This window comes from Hippoglossus stenolepis, chromosome 1, assembly GCF_022539355.2.
Source record: "Hippoglossus stenolepis isolate QCI-W04-F060 chromosome 1, HSTE1.2, whole genome shotgun sequence".
Taxonomy (NCBI): domain Eukaryota; kingdom Metazoa; phylum Chordata; class Actinopteri; order Pleuronectiformes; family Pleuronectidae; genus Hippoglossus; species Hippoglossus stenolepis.
The window spans coordinates 10,883,321-10,895,356 of NC_061483.1; the positions used below are offsets into that span (position 1 = coordinate 10,883,321).

Below are 12,036 nucleotides of genomic sequence, written 5' to 3' on the forward strand. Positions count from 1 at the left end.
ACTTAATTCATCACCTACGTAAGATTGTGTAATGAAATAAATGAATAAATACATTTTCAGTATCAATAAAGCTATTTTATCCTTCCGATAATTTAAGAAATATCTGACTGTCTTTGGATTTTCCCAACAACCGTTAAATCGATTGACTTCAAACTGAGTTTGTTCATGTAAGTGCATTTATATAAAAGGCACATAGTGTGACATCACGTTCAATTCAGGTTGCACTTGCAGTGGTGTCCCTTTGATAATGGCTGACATGACAGTGAAATTGCTGAATGTTGCTATGTGCTTGTGAATGGAACCACCAACCCCATCAAGATATTACTAAGAAAGCCACATACTGTTTTCATTTAAAAACTGCGTCAATAATCAATCATTTATCAAAATACTTGCATTTAAATTTTCTGTTGATCCAATCAATTAATCAACAAACTGTTACAGCTCTTCATTGAAGACATGCATTCTACATTATGCATGCTTTCATTGTAAAGACATAGGTCGACTTTGCTGTTAATACTGTGTAGTTTTCTTTTTATTACAACACACACAGTGAGGTGTGGTTACAGTCCAGCTGTGATGTGTGTTTGACCAAGATTTGCTCCAGAGATCTGCTAAAATAACAGAAACTGCAGGACAAGCAAACAAAGCCTAACACAGATTTCTGGAGATATTGTAATGTAGCTTGGCACTCCACCAAAACACACATAAATGCACTTATGGATATGAAATTGAACAGAAAGAGCCTTGTACAGAGTCCTGTGCTCACACTTGAGAAGTAACAGATTGGCATGTACTCTAAGACTGTGTGGTGGGCAGAGGAAAGTGGATTTGTGTCGCTGAAAGCAGCAAACACCAGGGTGATCCTTGGGTCAAGGTGATTTGTCATGTCAAGCAACTTTTCACCTCCAGTTCTGCGGTCGTTCACCAGCCTGACAGCCTTCAGCAGTGCCACACTGTTTCCTGGCTCCTCTTCATAATTGATGAGGAAGCAGGGAATATGGGATTTGATCCAGAGTGACAGAGCCTTATAAGCCTGGGACAGACGTATAGAGGTGCTGATTTTAACCCTTCATCTGAAATGGTTATGCCACGGAGGACTGGTGGAGAGCAAGCAAGGCTCAAATAAAATAATAATTCATGACTGACTCTTCAGAGATGATATATGGCAGCACGGTAGCGTGGGGAGGATACAGCCCTCTCATATCGACATGCTTATCATGATGCAAATTCCCACAATCCCCCTTCATTATGTGCATACAGTGAGTACACGAGGAGCGTGACAATAAGGCACGCTGATGGTTCAGTTTCAGACCCAGTGGTAATAAAAGTGGGCAGTGGTTTAGTGTTTGGTTTGCTGAAGAGAAACCATAAAAGAGGATTATGAATGTGAACGCAGCCTTTTCTTGTGTGTGAAGATAAATCGACTTTGACATGATTATCTATATTATAGATGTTAAAAAAGATCTTATAAACAACCTAAACAACCTGCTTTATAGACAGTGTTTCACATATGTGACTATATTGTATAACAATATATTAAATATCACTAATGTGTAGTTTACATGGTGCTTAAAGTGTTTAATTCTGCACCAAAGTACATTAAGATCTATTCAGAGTCGGTGTCAGATTGAATTATTTTTTTGATCTGATTATCTCTCACCAATACTGAATACTTGTATTTAAATATGAATAATACACATTAAAACACTCAGGAAAGTGCTACTACAATACTTTTTAGAGTTTTCGTGTTGAGTATAGACTACAATGATCAATTTCTTTGATATCTTTTTATATAAGTGTTAAATGATTTCTCTATATATGGTTATAGTCACTTTCCTATATTAAACATTAAGTAAAGTGTAGAATCTACCCGGCTCTGTGATCTGCCTGAGTGAGGCCACTGCTTATCAGAGGGTAGCACTTAAGGCTCCAGCATAAGCATGATTAAAGTTATTTCTCAAACTGAGAACATCTCATTTACTTTTTGCTCCCCCGCTCTTTCGCCTACTTTCTCTTTCCTTATTGAACTAAAAAGGACAAAGTGTTTCCAGCTTAAAAAATTAGATGAAAAGAATCAGATCACTGCCGAACTCTGAAGACATTTTTAAAACTCACGTTTGAACTTGTGAGTAATCCGTTTTATATCATTTGTAGCTCATAGAGGGTGAAGAATATTGATTTTGGTAGGGTCAACAACAACAGTCATAATGATTTGTCATTAATTGAATAAAACTAGAAGATGAATAAGTATCAAAAATAGCTAATTACAATTTCTATTTTTAAAGCACAAATCCAATCCATTTAAAAATAGGGTTAGTGTGCAGGGAGGAGTTTTTTTTAATCTTCCAACAAGGTTAATTTATTCTCTGTTCATAAATGTTTTTTATAAGTTTTAAATTGTGTTTGATATAAACTGTAATTATACAAAATCATGTGTGATACATTTTGATGAAGGATATATTTCAGGAAACCAACTATTAAACCAATGTGTTGAACTTAAATGAAAATAAAATTCTGAACATTTTAATGCGAAAACTGTGTCACAAACAGTAAACAGTTATATAATGTTTTACAGTTTAAACATCCGTGAGGGCTCTTGCATAACTTTCTGTGTTTAACATGGATTTAGAAAACATATCCGCTAAGCCTTTAAAGACATTTTAATCTCCCGTGTTTTGATAATGCTCTCAAAAACATATTTATTTTTCGGAAACTAATCAACCAAACTCTCGATCCAAAAAACCATTAGCAACAACAGCAGCAACAATAAACGGCAACAGAAAGATGTGAGAATGGAAACATTTGTTTAAAATTAAGAAAAACAGTATAAAAGTTTAGTATAAGAGGGACACTGAAATAAAACTAAACCAGAAATCTCAGGGGAAATATGCTTTCATCTTCCCTGTTTTACAAAGCTTTGGACTCTGCGGGTGATTCCACGGAAATGAGGAGCGCACAGTGAACTGAGTGCAGCACAAGCGCGATGAAACACTGGCCCCCGCACCAGGAGATCAAGTTCAAGCATTAAAAAAACCTCTACGTCGATATGAAATGTTTGTTCTCTATTCCAGAACTTTTAATGAGGAATTCTCGTGCGATGCAATTCTAAAAGATGATGGTAAATCCAGAGAAGAGGTTTTTAAGTACACAGAGCACACTAAAGTATGGACAGTAAGGCAAATCAAAAAGTTGAAGGTGGAAAAACTCAATACCTTGAGTATTGTATTTAAAGCAGAAAACGGAGTAGATTTAATAAATATTTACTATGATTTTGTCTTGTGTTTAAGTTACCATCCATTCGAATAATCAAATAATATAAAACCAGTGTTATATAAGAGATACAGCAAAGACTCACTTAAATTTGAGCAACAAAACCAAACGTTAAAACTGCCGCGAAAACAAAACTCACCTTGGCGACCCTGTTGGCGACTTCCCGACCGACCATGAGGCCCTGCACAAACGTCCGTGCAGCGATGAAGGCCCTGGTGACCTGGGCCTTGAGCTTCCTGGGCACATCCCCAAAGGGCTTCAGCTGGTCCGTGTACTTGCTGACGCACTCCAGGTAGTCGTCTGTGAAGTGGTACTGGGAGTTGAGCAACTGGAACATGCGCTCCAGCAGCCGGGCCCAGAAGTCATTCAGCATCTCCTCCAGGTTGACGTTACCTCCCGTGTAGTAGCGCTTTAGCTCAGTGAACAGGTCCTGGAACACCTCTGAGTTCTGCATGTACAGCTTCCCGTACGTCCGCGTGAACATACTGTTGAGGGACTTCTCCGAATTGTCCAGGAGCTCCAAGAAAAACTCTAGAAGGATGGATGGAAAGGAAACACAGTCTGGGTCATTATGCAGATATTTACTGTATCTCATGTCTTTTCCTATAATGTGAACTGGACAAAAGGCTTCCAAAGCACAAGAGGGAAGGAACAATATACTGTTGTTGTATATTTTAAATCTAACGGCACTTGATGGTTCTGTCTATAAAGAGCAATTTATAGGAGCCAACAAAACTTGATTATGTGAAGAAAGTCAGTCCAAAAGCATTAATAATTTAACAGTAGAAAATAATGGGCCACAAGGACTATGAATGATTAATGTAAAGGTTCTGATTGCATACTGTAACAAAATATTCATAAGTTTTAGACACTAGTATACATTATCATCCCGAGCGCCCCCACCATTATTCCCACATGCATTCGATTCTCACTGAAACCATTTGTTTGTCCGCCGAGGCATCTAGCCCGTGAGCCTATAATTGAATATTGCGTTACAGTTTATTGAAAGAAGCTTCATTCGCATTGAATTATCTGAACAGCGCCCAAAAACGCGAGGTATGGAATTTAAACGTGAGACCAGGACATCTGCTCCGTCGATATTACTGTGTTTGCCAGTACACACACTTTACACTGCACAACACTGTCATTCAAAGATAAAAGGATAAAACATGTTTTTTAAGATCCCTTGAAGCTTATTCAAAGATACATTTAAAAAAAACTAAAGGATTCTGCAGTTATTAGAATTTTTGATTATTCAAAAGAAGATAAAACCCTTTTAAAAACATATTTGGAAACTTAGTGTTGGATATATATCGTTAGCATTTTAAGATGTGCAACTTGCAGCATTTGGAAGAACCTCTTATACTCTTTAAGTTATACTATAAGTTTCAATATCTAGAAAACTATGTTAATGCCTTTATACCCATTAAACCTATAGCTTAGCATAGTTTGCTATTCTTTTCTTTCTATTGGATATTACATTCAATACATGTTCACAGATATAATATGATGATATTTTTATATTATTTTATAATATATAAATGGTTTCTGTCATGTAAAAAACTATTTATCAACATCCTTGATAAAATGAAGTGATATCTACATTCATAGCGGCAAATGTGACCTTGTTGTTAGACACGTCAACAAGAACAGATGTTGCTGTTATGTGTTAACCACTGTGTGAGATTGTGCCATTGTGGTGTATAGAAATAATACAAAGGTTCAGGGGATCTAGCGTCAGCTATCTCGCTTGCATCTAAATGTGGCAACTGCAAATAAGTAAACTGTGAAGACTCAGCAATGAAGAGTCCTTTGAACTCAACGCTCCATGCATTAGAAAATTCACACTTCCTGGAGAACACTAATGTTTTGTTAATTGAACAAATAACAAAACAAGTTAAAAGACGCCAACTTTAGTTATTTAATTAAGTGCCTTCTTTTGCTTTGTAAATGACTTCTAAGGCATCAACATTCATCAATTTACATTTAACATTCACAGAAAGTATTGTTTCTCCGTCATCCGCAGCATATGCCTCTCTTCCATGTGAGCACCTGATCTCTGGAGCATTAACTCAGCTAACAAAGGGGAAATCAGAGGAGAGAAAAAGCAACATTAGCTGGGGAGTCTCGCTGAAGCCTTGCTAATAGGATCCCATGTTCCTGAGTGCACAGGCATAATTGTAGGGAAGCTCATAACACAACTCTCCATGCACAAATGTCAAATATTCCTCCATCCTCCTTTGTAAACAAACGTGTCAGGGTTTCTAATAAAGCATTCAGGGGCTTTTCTGCTGCTCGGATATTCTGGCTGGCTGACATTTCTTTGCGTTCGCGATAGCAGTCACACCCTTACTTGGCCATATCTAGTTCTAATAATACAATTCCCCTCTGTGATATGACTAAACCGTACGGCAGGATGAATCACATCACATGTAGCTGACATGTTTACAGGGAAGCAGAGCTGCACTGGATCCAATCAAGGAAAACAAATATAAGAAACGTCTGACAAATGCAAAACACGAAACAAGACGCAAACATCGGGATTTTAGACAGCAAGAATTTTAAGTTCAGCATTTCATGACTATTTAACTTTATTTTTTAATTTTGAGTCAGTTGGAGTTGAGATTGAGGTGAAGAAAAAGGGCCATTGAAATACATTTGAGATAGATTTTAATTATTTCAAATTATTCATTAATTAATTTTACATTTGATTATTTTCTTTTCATACAGTATATATCCATACTCTCGTACTACTCTTATACATATCCTTGCTTGCCCACTGGTTCTAAGATTGGTGAGAGTTACAGCTGATGTTAAACTGCTCTGCTCTGATGACCAGCTTTGTATTCCTCATCTTTCTGTCAAACAGTTATCTTTTCTTCGTGTTTGGATGGTGAAAGTTTCTTTGGAGCTGAAAGACCTGACATCACACCAACATATATAGAGAGTCCCTGTGTATTATGCATTCAATATTGTATCTATATTATTTTGAGATGGGTAACAGACCTGACAATAGAGAAGCGTAAACATTATATGTGTAAAATTACTGATATTTTAATTTCTAAATTATTTCCAAGTATCAAGGTTGAGGCAGATAAATTCTCTTCTGCACTTGGCTTCACAAGTTTCATTTGAGAATACGATTCACGGTCTTGTTTTTGTTGGTCAGGTGTTTTATGTCTGCCACTTGACATTGAGGGATCCTAAGAAGACTGCGTCCACACAGCAGCACTGCAGTCGATGAAGTAAACCAGTTCAAACTAATTCAGAAATCCACCTTAATTTTCACTGAAAGGAATGAACTTGCAGACCTTTTTGGAGGGCGCTGAAAATAAACACAATATATTGTTACTAACATACATGATGACCTGCAATTTGTCCCTTATGATTACTCTTTACTTAAAGTCCTCCATGTCTGCATAGGACATTAAATATTATCCTGTCAATTGCAATTATGCTCATGAAAGAAAGAGACAAAACCAGACTTGTGCTAAAAAGGATAATCTGAACTCAAAAGATAAATTCTGTTCAGCACAGGCTAAATGTACACAGCCATTATTAATGTTTGAAGATAGGCTGCTGATAGACAATAACATGGACGATGTAATGTGATTAAATAACCTTTCCATCAGGCCGACATGAATGGCTTTGATGGTGTTTTACCTCCAGGCAGGTGTAAGCCAGTGCTGACTGACATGATAATACAGTATGCAGCTGCTGCTGGATTGTGGTTATTGATTTCCCAATCAAAAGGAGGTTAAATGACTGACTTCAGTGGTCTTCTCCTTTTCAGGCCTTTGTGGATGCAAACCCTGTCTGACACGGAGCAGCAACACTTCACAACCATACAGGATTTTCACATGAAGAGAAATTAAGATACAAATCAAGACTGAAAATTTAAAGTTATACAATCAGAAACCAAGAGTTCTAGAAGAAATAAGTGAGTACTTTGTTATAACCATCTTCTTTCTCTTGTGTAACTGTCTTTTTATGTGATTTCAAGGCCAGATACTTGGAAAACAGACGGCACTGAGGACTTCAGAGTTTCAGATAGCAGCTACAGCTTGCCAACTCATGAGGAGAGAAATGCTCTCCGCTGGCCAAAAGACATATTTAGCGAGGGAATCATCATTGAGAGTCATTGACCTCGGATAACATTCAGCTGTTTGGCCCTTAGTGTCTTAATACTTGGAAACATGGCAACACATGGGTGTATTCCTACTGACACAATACTTTCAGGAATCATCCCACGTTCAGATCCCCTGAGTAATGAAGGTTATAACAATCAAAGTCAGTTGGAAAAAGACTTTATGTGAGATGTAGCGAGAAAATGGAAAAATCAAGCCAACAGAAGTTGAGACCACTTCAATGTCACAGCTGAACTTATCTGTAAAACGTTTTGTCTTCTTATTGAAATACATTAAAGTTTATTAAAATACAACACAAGGGAAGCATGAGAGGTAAAGACTGCACTTGTGAGTCAACTGCCACGATTGTCTTGATTTCTGTGAATACTGTAGTGCGTTGTAAATATATCATGTTCACTCCACAAAAGATTTCAGATAATTCTTCATGAGAGAGGTCGTTGATTCTTGAGTGTTCCTTGTGTTTTAAAAAATAAATTAAATTATCAAATGTAAATGTACAGTATCTAAAAGAGCCTTCAAAGCATAGAACAACCTTCAAAAGGGTCTTCAGGCTATATATGAATTAGTTCTTATAAATAATCTAACAATAGTTTTACCAATCTATTTTATGTAACCTCTCAGGTAACACATTGTTTAGTTCACAAACTAAAAAGGTTACACAAAGGTTTGTTGCATAAAGCTGCTTTATAAATATGACTTATCTTTTATCCCATAGCTATTAGCTTTTATTTTTCATAGCCGAAATGATGAATAGACAATGAATAGAACGCTTAATAATGAATATAACAACTGTGGTAAAGTGAGCCACCACATTAGTGCGAGCACTAATTTAGGTTGGAGTTTGTAATTTTCAGTGCATACAAAATGTGGTTCATACCCTTGAAGTAATTCTGAGTGTGAAGAATCAATTTTCTCTGAGAGCAGCACAAAGTGCTCCTTTGATATCTGGCCTAATTACTGTAAATAATTATGATTAATAAAGGTGACCTTTCTGTTGCTCTGATAATAACACTTTATCCACAGAAAGAAAGAAAAAAAACTGCAGTGAACCATTCATTTTACTTTTGCTATCACGAAACAATGGGATCTCTAAAGCTTATTATGATGTATTAAGACCAATTTTCAATTAATGGCACAAGAGTGTTGAACAACCAGAGGGTAGCACTGTACACAGCCTACGAGACACAGCAGGTATTCATGAACCAGATTCAGCATCATGTGGGAACAATAGATAACGGGCTTCATTCATCTGAATGTTTATTTAATCTCAACTTCATCCTTTGTATATAGAAATATCCATCGTTGTCTAATACAATTTAGATTTGACATAGATTGCATTATTCAAAGATGAAACTAGACAGCTTGTTTCGGGATGTTTCAGCGATAAATGTGATTCAACAGAAGCCAAAGTATTACACACTATCACACAGTTACACCCTATGACCCAACTTGCAGAACTTCTAAAATATTGAAGTGGAGATAAAACCTGATCTGGTATTAATCACCCTGCAGAGTATCAGCGAGGCCGGGCAGGCTGCAGATGTCTCAACAACACTACTTGTCCAACAGTCTTCTCACTGCCAAGAAGCTCATCCTTCTTTATTGGAAGAAGAAATAAGTACCCACTATAAAACTATGGCTACATTAAATGATAGACACTTTGCATTTATAGAGAATTTAATTTGTTCTCAAAAACAAACCCGGGGAATTTGAGAAGACTTGGAACCCTTTTCTCTCTCGGCTAAAAACCTGCACGCAACCCACACGGCACACATAGGTAACACATGGGGATGGGATAGAGTATGAATTACTGTGTTCATGCTCTGTTGCCTTTTTGTATTCAGGGGGTGGCATGGTTAGTCCATTTGATAGCACTCGATAAAAGTCCATTGTATGGATTGTCTCATATTGTGTCATCTAAGTTTCTTCTGTATGTTCGCTTGATTTGTGAGGGAGGAAAAAAAGAAGAAGAGAAGGGTGCCTATCTGGATGCCATCTGTGACGCTGATTCAACTCAAACATATTGAAATATAGAAATGTCCATCATAGACCAACTCCTCCCTCAAAGAGAAACCATAAATCTACTGATACATATAGAGATTGTCATTATAAATCAGTTTCATCTTAAATATAGACATTAGACCCCATGTGGTGCCGCGTGTTGAAAGCAGCACTGGTTCTTATCCGAGGTGTTTGAAAAGAATCAAGGGAACCACTTTAACGGGACTTTAGCACTGGTGAGTGTCTGTGGAAACTGCTGCTGTGTCTTGTGGTGATTTTCTCAAGTGCAGTGCACATGAGTGATATCGCCAAGAAGGAGAAATGCTACAGGGAACCTTGGCAGTGAAAAATAACCATGTTTGTCAGTTGGTCTGCAGAAATAACGCAACAACTAAATTGTGCACATAAATTCATATTTGTCCCTTTAGATTGGGGTCTGTCAGTCATCAATATTACCTAAGGCAGCAAAATGCATTCCTCTCGAATTTGTACAATTTAAACTGTATCTCAATCCGTCTGTCTTTCCTCCTTCTTTCCTTTAAAATAGGGGCAATGAGTAATACCCATAGGTGCACATGCAACACAATTCAGAGAGAACTTAATGGTGACACGACTGTCCGTCTCTCTCAGCCATTTCTTTTTCACACCATTCTAAATCTCTTTTTACTGGTCACCTTCAAGGTTGACCAGTAAATTGTGCTGGACTGGCACCAGACCCCATTCTGACCTTGTGATCCAGATCCTATTACAGACAGTAAGTGTGCCATATTCCAGGCTGGAAGACAAAGGTGTCACATTTCATCCGCTGCTATATTCGATGTATAATTGTATCTGAGGCAAACTTGACCAGCTTTAATATATTTGAACGTTGGTTAAATTACATATCTTTAAAACACTGAAAGCGCTGATCCAGAAAACATAAACAGGATTGGATCCAGTTTGTTTCTGTGTAAGGTGAGAGAGCACTGGAGAGGCAGAGGCACCTGTCAGGGAGATTACACCACATGTGACAGCCGGGCGACTACACCACCGTTGAGGCCACTGTTGCAGGTGGAGAAATTGACCGTCTATAAAAAGCACTTTCCCTTTGATTGTGAGGAAGTGGCACCAACACCTGATGTTTATCTTTGATGTTTGAGATTGTTTGACAATTTAACAAACACCAGACCCACGTGTAGCATGAGTGCAACACAGCAATTTTACAGTATGACTTAGATGTTCAGATGAAAATAGGCTTTTCCACCCTGTCCTCATCTGTATCTCTCTTCGCTCTGTTGAACCCATCAGTCGCTCCTTTCCCGTTTCTCTCTCTTTGCTTGAGATGAAATGTCGCAGTGGAATTTGAAATAGAAAGATATACTGAAAATGATGATTTCTTTTCATACTGTGGATTATCAAACCATTTCAACAGCTAGTTCAGGAACACATGTCAACTAATCGAACTTCTGAATAATAAGTTAAAAAAAGTTGATTAATTAGTTAATTCCACTGTGACATATTTAAAGTGTTGTGCACTGTGCACATAGGTGAGCAGGCAAAACAAGCCCCAGTAACTTCCATCTCACTGTTAATCACATAGAGTTTTTATATTCTACAACAGATACATGAAATTACAGATTTTTGTTTTTAGCTCTCTCTATTAGTCATCATTACAAAAGCTACAACAACATGTGTGTGTGTGTGTGTGTGTGTCTGTGTGTGTCTGTGTGTGTGATTATATTATTTGTTACCCTGAACAGACTGTGAGAATTGGCAAACAATCCTTCAACATGTTTTGGTTGTTTGCCCTTATTTGTGTATAATTAATTTGTTATTAGAGGCAAACAGAACAATAATCAACACAACATGAGAACTAAACATGATCTATTTTAACAATTTTAAAAAACAAAACAGTAATGCATGAAAACAGTTTGTTCTGACAATGTATTTCTCCTTGGACAGAGGGTTTTATCGACTCTCTATGTTAACTCCCTCAACAAATATCTTGTGAACCAGTCTATGATGACTTGCGTTGAAAAAACATGTCTTCAGGGTCACATGCAGGACAAGTTTGTGGAACTGGAGACAAACATGACAGTAACTTTTCTCCCAAAACTCAAATCACACATTTCTTCAGGGTCACATTCTCTGCTTTCTTTTAGGGATTAAAAAACGGTTGAAATTGTATAGCACACATGAAAACAGCAGCAGTGTTGCTGAAGGGAGCACAGCCTAATAATTTGAAATGAGTTTTGAAAGAGCAGAATTGCTGCAAGACATTACACAAAGTTAAAACTAGTTCCTGCTACACGACATACATTTTATTCCTAACTGCACATTGCATTGCTTCTAATTTCCTTCACACGAGGACCCTGACTAAATATTTGTCCACGATTCATCAAACATTCAGAAACATCTGTTTTCAATCACATCCATGTTGATGAATCCCAATCATGCGATAATGGGAAGCACCATAACAAGCCCTTAATTATCCTGAATTAACATATCCTTATGACACTGGATGAGAGATGTCACATTAGGCCGTAGAGAATCCCCCAGGCAATAGTGGGAACTTAAAAATCCAACTATTCTGAGCAGAAGCACAAAGAGCCGAAGGGACACTGGATCTCCCAGGTTG

General features: G+C 37.4%; 1 protein-coding gene across 2 annotated transcripts in view; it reads right to left on the reverse strand.

Annotated features, from left to right (window-relative positions):
* Nucleotides 1-12,036, reverse strand: part of gpc6a (glypican 6a) — a 126,894-nt gene that overhangs the window by 56,478 nt on the left and 58,380 nt on the right. For both annotated transcript variants that reach the window (XM_035152305.2, XM_035152296.2), the window contains exon 3: nucleotides 3,410-3,801. In XM_035152305.2, the coding sequence (XP_035008196.1) occupies nucleotides 3,410-3,801 (392 nt within the window). The remainder of the gene's footprint in view (nucleotides 1-3,409; nucleotides 3,802-12,036) is intronic.